Below are 6,000 nucleotides of genomic sequence, written 5' to 3'. Positions count from 1 at the left end.
TTTAACGAAGACATAGGCCTACTACATTACTCTATAGTCATGTTGCCCACCGTAGCACGTTGTTTAAATTATTTTTTGACGGAGCTATTTATTGTAAATGGTTGAGAGCAACCGATTAAGCAACACGTCAAAGAATTCTTCATATTGAGCACATTCTGCAGCTGTATCGTACAACCGAGGCTAATTAATTGTCAAGTGGGTGTATTCGCTCCATGTGCGGAGGAGTAGGAGGTGGCACGCCGTCTCACAGCCTTTCCCCGGCGAATTGGAACGAGACCGAAAAAGGGGAGAGCGAAGCCGGAGAAAGGGCTCCTGTCCCGCTCCCGTGCAGGCGGGGACGTGACGTTTTACGTTCTACGACGTGATAAAAGAACGCCTTCGGTTCGGCGCCGGCATGGACGTGGAAGGTGGCTTGCTGGGTGGGCGGATGAGGAGAACAGGGTGCTGCTGTGATGGCGATGGTGTCACCTCTGGGCGCGCTTCCATGTGTTTCGTGGGAAGGGGCTACTGGCGGAGAAGAAGTGGCGCGCGGGGGACGGAATCGACAAGACAACGACGAAGAGTGCGAGAAGGGACCCACGAGGGAGTAGTGCAGGTGCCGTTATGGACAAGAAGCAGGAAATGCCCTTGTCGAAGGAGGACAAGCGTAAAGACAAGAAGCCGAAACCCACCGGGCTTTTTCGGAAGAAATCACTGAAGTCCGTGGGGAGTTTCATGAACAGAATCATCAAAACTCTGGGCACTTTCACCCACTTCGCAGACGCGCAAGAAGCAGAGGACGACGACGGAGGCTTTGGGGACGGCACACCTTGCACACTCGGGGCCAGTTCGGGGATTGCCAAAGAGAACGGACAGGTGCTTCGCCTGGTGAAGAACCCCCCTCTCCGCAGGGACAAACTAATGTACCAATTCGGGGACAAAACGCCAGGCGTTCTGGGCTTGAAAAATCACGGAAACACGTGCTTCATGAACGCCGTGGTCCAGTGTCTGAGCAATACAGACTTGCTGGCCGAGTACTTGGGACTGGAGAGGTACAAATTGGACTTGAGTGACACCGCGGTCGACGGTACCGCGAGGAGTGGGGACACTCGCGTTGCTAACGGAGAGGTCACGGAGCACTTGGCCTCACTTGTTCGGGCTCTGTGGACTTTGGAATATACCCCGCAGTTGTCTGTCGACTTCAAGGTAGGCGTTCGCCATCCCCGCGGTTCAAAGTAATGCTTCCCAAACTTAAGTACTGTGACACCGTTACTTTTAGCTTGTCACACGTGCCACCAAAAACGGTATAGTTTCACTTAAGTGTTCTGGAAACACTTTGCCACAAATACATCATCAATGAGAACATTTGATGAAAGGTCACTTGAAACCTTTCTACTTTGATCTACAATTACTTCCAATAACGATTCTTCTTTTCCTTTCGGCTTTTCCCTTCAAGGGGTCGCCACAGCGAATCAGTAACCTCCATCTTCAGAGGTATGATACGCATGTTAACCAATGTACCCACGTTTGGGACATTTATCTTTGGCGGTCGGCTTGTCTCCCCCTCCCACCCCTTAAAATATATATCATAGCTTTGGCTCAACAAAGTATAATATTGTTGAGCCAAACTGGTAAACTACATTGTAGTGCGAGTTGATAGGGAGGTTTCTGTTTAGTGTCACAGGAGCCCCTGGGGGGGGGGGGGGGGGGGGGGGGGGGTCATAGGGTGCTCCTTTCAAGTGGCAATATAATATCTGCCTCGTCCTAACAATAGTCTGCAAATAAAGAGGTAAAAGATACCAAAAAAAAAGGCTGCTTCGTGATAATCAGGTGACCTACACAATCCTATGAGAAGATTCTTGAGCTCCTATTCACCGGCTATGCTTAGCATGGTTGGGAAGAGGGGGGGGGGTGTCCTTTATCTGCCTGCAGTTCTTTGTGCTGCATTCCCGTGGGCTGAGAAGTAGATAATATTGGCTAGTGAGAGAGGGAAAAAACGCCACAATGGATCTATTGGAAATGCAAATGACTCTGTTGAAAATGATACCTCGACATACGTATGTTTACTGGAACACATTTTGTGTTATTGATTCCCATGACTTTCCTCACACTTGAATATATCAAAGTGAGCAAGGCAAAGCTGTAATGCATGTCTGAAAGCCCCAGGCCCTAAATGTTAACTGTTTTGAAGCATGTCATATAGACAGACTGCTGACAGTCATTGATTGATTGACTCGCATGTAATGCTGTCGGTTTGTCTATCAAAAAACATTTTTTCATCGTCCGTCAAAATTGTTCAAATCCCCAAACTCCAATTTTGATTTCTCAATCACATCATTCAAAACAACCTTGAAGATTTTTTCCCCAAATTGATACATTATGACTTTTTTCCTGCGTAAACAAACACATACCCGCTGTGCGAAGTCTCAAGATTATGCCTCCAAGACCTTGCGAAATTACTAGCAGAGCTGGTATCTTCTTCTTATCATTCTTCTTATCATCTTCTTATCATCTTCAGCTCTGCTACCTAGCAGAGCTGAAGATGTTGAGGTTGTCCTTGGGAGTGACCAGGTTGGATAGGATCAGGAATGAGTACATTAGAGGGACAACTCGTATTAGAGGCTTTGCAGAGAAAGTCAGAGAAGCCAGACTGAGATGGTTTGGACATGTCCAGAGGAGAGAGAGCGACTATATCGGGAGAAGGATGCTGAGCCTTGAACTGCCAGGCAGGAGGCCGAGAGGAAGACCGAAGAGGAGGTTTATGGATGTGGTCAAAGAGGACATGAAGGTAGCTGGTGTGCGAGAAGAGGATGCACAAAACCGGGATAGATGGAGGACATTGATTCGCTGTGGCGACCCCCGAGGGGAAAAGCCGAAAGGAAAAGAAGAGGGAGACCTTCTGAAATGACCAGGTACCTGTTGAGTAATAGCAAATCAGCTTGCCATGGGAGGGTTGATAAAATAACCAAAGAGCTTTGTTATTGGTGAGTGGTAAACATAGCCCACGGCTTTGGGAACACCTGAAAGAAGAATTTGGAGTCAGCGCTATTTCTGGATGGCTGACATCCTCAGGGTGCATTGGGAAGGAGTTCAATCCACAAGAAGTCATTGTTGCTGCTATTTATAGTTGAAGAAGTTTAAACAGCATCATCCTTTTGATTTGTAACTCCCCTCCTCTCCCAAAAAGTTGTCATTTTTGATGCCCTTGAAGTCCCAAGTCCTCTTCATGCTGTCCATGAACGCGACAATACAAATGTCAATGTGTCCCCATTTGTGTGGAAAGAAAAAGTGCTTCAAAGAAAGTTGAATGAATGAAATGGGTCATTGGGCTGCGCTTCTCGGTCAGGAGAAGAAAAAAAGAAAAGAAAAGTGCCAAATGCTTGGTGCTCTGCCACATTCCACCACCACCTGGTTTGTGGGCTCATAGAAGTAAGAGTACGTCGTCATTTGTTTGCGAACACTCTCGTTATCTTGTTTCTTACCGTAAAATGCTCTGCAGGCGTGTCGAGCTTCAGTGTCTTCTGCCTGCTGCGGCTGCACTAGTAGCCGTTTGATGTGGACGGTGCTTGTGTATTCTTCGAGTCCAGAACACTCCCCTCCCGCCCCCAGCAAGAAATGTTTGCGCAGAGGGGCCTGGGCAGGGTCAAAGCCTGAAAGTCAAACAGTTACTCCACAGACAGTTTATCAGTTCCCATAACATGACATGGTTGAGAAACAATGACTTGCAGGTGTACATGCAAGCTAGATGGACGTGAATATTGTTCCTGCACCCAAAGGTTCAACTATTGTTGCCTACATACAACAACCTGAATGCGGTCCGATTTGAAGTTCAATGTATTGGCATCCTTGGAGAGCTGCATGACAATTACTGTTATTTCTGTGTTTGGTTATCACTGGAGGAAACCTTCTTTTTTTTAATTATACTGTTATTTTTTTTTCTTGAGCTGCATGAGGCATGTGCAAGATCTGATGGGATTAGGAAAGCAAAGATTAAAGTCTGTTGCCCCCTCTTCTGTAATCTCTCATCTGTGCTTTTGTTTTTCGAGGCTGCCGGCCAATAATTGGCATTTTTAATTCCTGCTTAATTGAGTTCGGAGCTATATATTCATCTGGTTTCCAAATACCAAATGCTTATGCTCCGCCATGTGAAATATTTTTCTTAATGCAACCTTCCTATGTTATCGCAACATTGATGGCACTTAAAAAAAAAAAAAAGAGCTCGTAAGTACACTAAGTAAACAATATCTTCTTTTCCTTTCGGCTTTTCCCTTCAGGGGTCGCTATAGCGAATCAGTGTCCTCCATCTAACCCAGTTTTGTGCATCCTCTTCTCTCACACCGCTACCTCCATGTCCACAAACAATTGAAACAATATAAACAGGAAAAATGGCAAATAGGCACAAAAACATTTTTTGCTCATGATCAATGACTCGGAGAAAAAAAATAGGGCGATTGTGATGCAAGAATATTGTTTTGTGTTATCTCTGCAGGCTATCGTGTCCAAGTTTGGATCGCAGTTCCGTGGTAATTCCCAACACGATGCCCTGGAGTTTCTTCTGTGGCTGCTGGATCGCGTCCATGAAGACATCAATCTGTCATCACACAATAACAATAACACAACCAAAGCTTGCGATAAGGTGAGACGGTTGTCATGTGGTGATTTGAGGTTTGATTTTTGCTTTGCCGTTCGCTTTACGGCACGGCTCAGATTTGATCAAAGTGACAGGATGATAATCATTTCAGTAAATATATGAATAATTCCAGCTACTGTTGTTGTTCCATATTGATGAATCTGCCTGACAACATGGATGGCCTGTCAGAGCAAATTACAGCGTGACCCGTCTGCATCATTGTGCCGGTAACAAGCCCGAAAAGCAAGGTGGGATTTCAAGAGGGCCAAACAAGTGATGGGCACGTCATATTTGGTGGTAGAAGCCTCGCAAGCGTACCTCCCAACTGAGAACAAATTCTCGACTGTAACAGGAAATAACCGCATGAATCCATAACATCGAAACAAAGGCAGACCGAAAGAAGTATCCAGAAGGGTCTGTGATTGCGTAAGAAATCTCCTTTGCTTTTTGCAAGAGACAATCGGCCCCGCCGCTCAAAGCGAGAAATCTCTGGTGGTCGATGCTAGTGGTCTCTTTTATTAGTCTGGGCACTTTGCCATCAGCCAGTGTGCAGGTTGTCACGGATTTTGTTTCTTTCGGCAAGAAAACGTGCAGTCAAATATTCCTCTTGGGGGAAATGGGAGGGAAAATCACTTTGTGCCGTCAAGTTTGTCTCCCCCGACGAATCATAGTCTCTTCATAGTATAAATTTGCGCTTTACCCATTGTAGCTTACGGTGAGGCCGAGGTAAGTGATCTGCTATCACTCTTGCACAAAAGTAGCTTTGTGAGGGACGCGGCCAGGTTGGCGCTTGAGTAAGCATCTCAGTCATGCTCGCTCACCTTGCTCGGTCAGGTAATGTGACAAAGAGCTCACGTCACCCGAACATCTTATCAACCATCATTTGCGGACGCTTAGAAATTGACACGATATCTCTGCCGATCGTACAGAATCGGGGGTCTTCGTCAGGCTGATGGGAGGCGTAAAGCGCCCTTTCACCAGTCCGCACACGTTTCCTCCTTCAGCCAGACCAACTTCTAAACCTGCTCTCATTCTTCCTAAGCATGTCTTGCGTTTACTGCTTAGCACCGAGAGCCCAAAGTGTAACAAAAATTCCAAAGGGTAAAGAGCCATCAGCCTTCCCGCGCTGCATTTCTAAGACGAATTTCATGTCATGCGCACACAGGAGCAAAATTGAAACGGCACACTCAATAACATTTGGTGTGGAATCCCCAGCGGCTTTCACTTTGGCATTCGCCGCCCTTGATTTGTTGATCGGCGATCACTCTGGAAACAAGAGCGAGTGCGATGCCGTCTCGTTCACGCTCTCTTGCTTACTTTCTCTCTGACTGGCGCTCTTTGTAAGTTAGAGGAAGAAAGAGACACTTGTTGTGCAGACCTAGTTTGCAGAG

General features: G+C 46.5%; 1 protein-coding gene across 1 annotated transcript in view; it reads left to right on the top strand.

The window, feature by feature from the left end:
- The first annotated feature begins 267 nt into the window (after nucleotides 1-267).
- usp43b (ubiquitin specific peptidase 43b) overlaps nucleotides 268-6,000 on the top strand; it is a 36,049-nt gene continuing 30,316 nt past the window's right edge. The window contains exons 1-2 of the mRNA XM_089019107.1: nucleotides 268-1,185; nucleotides 4,469-4,615. Coding sequence (XP_088875233.1) covers nucleotides 604-1,185; nucleotides 4,469-4,615 — 729 coding nt within the window. The 5' untranslated portion in view covers nucleotides 268-603. The remainder of the gene's footprint in view (nucleotides 1,186-4,468; nucleotides 4,616-6,000) is intronic.

This window comes from Hippocampus bargibanti, linkage group LG17 (genome assembly GCF_051943395.1).
Source record: "Hippocampus bargibanti isolate YZ-2025 linkage group LG17, ASM5194339v1, whole genome shotgun sequence".
Classification (NCBI taxonomy): Eukaryota; Metazoa; Chordata; class Actinopteri; order Syngnathiformes; family Syngnathidae; genus Hippocampus; species Hippocampus bargibanti.
Note: the sequence above shows the minus strand (reverse complement) of the source record. Positions and strands in the feature narration are given on the sequence as shown.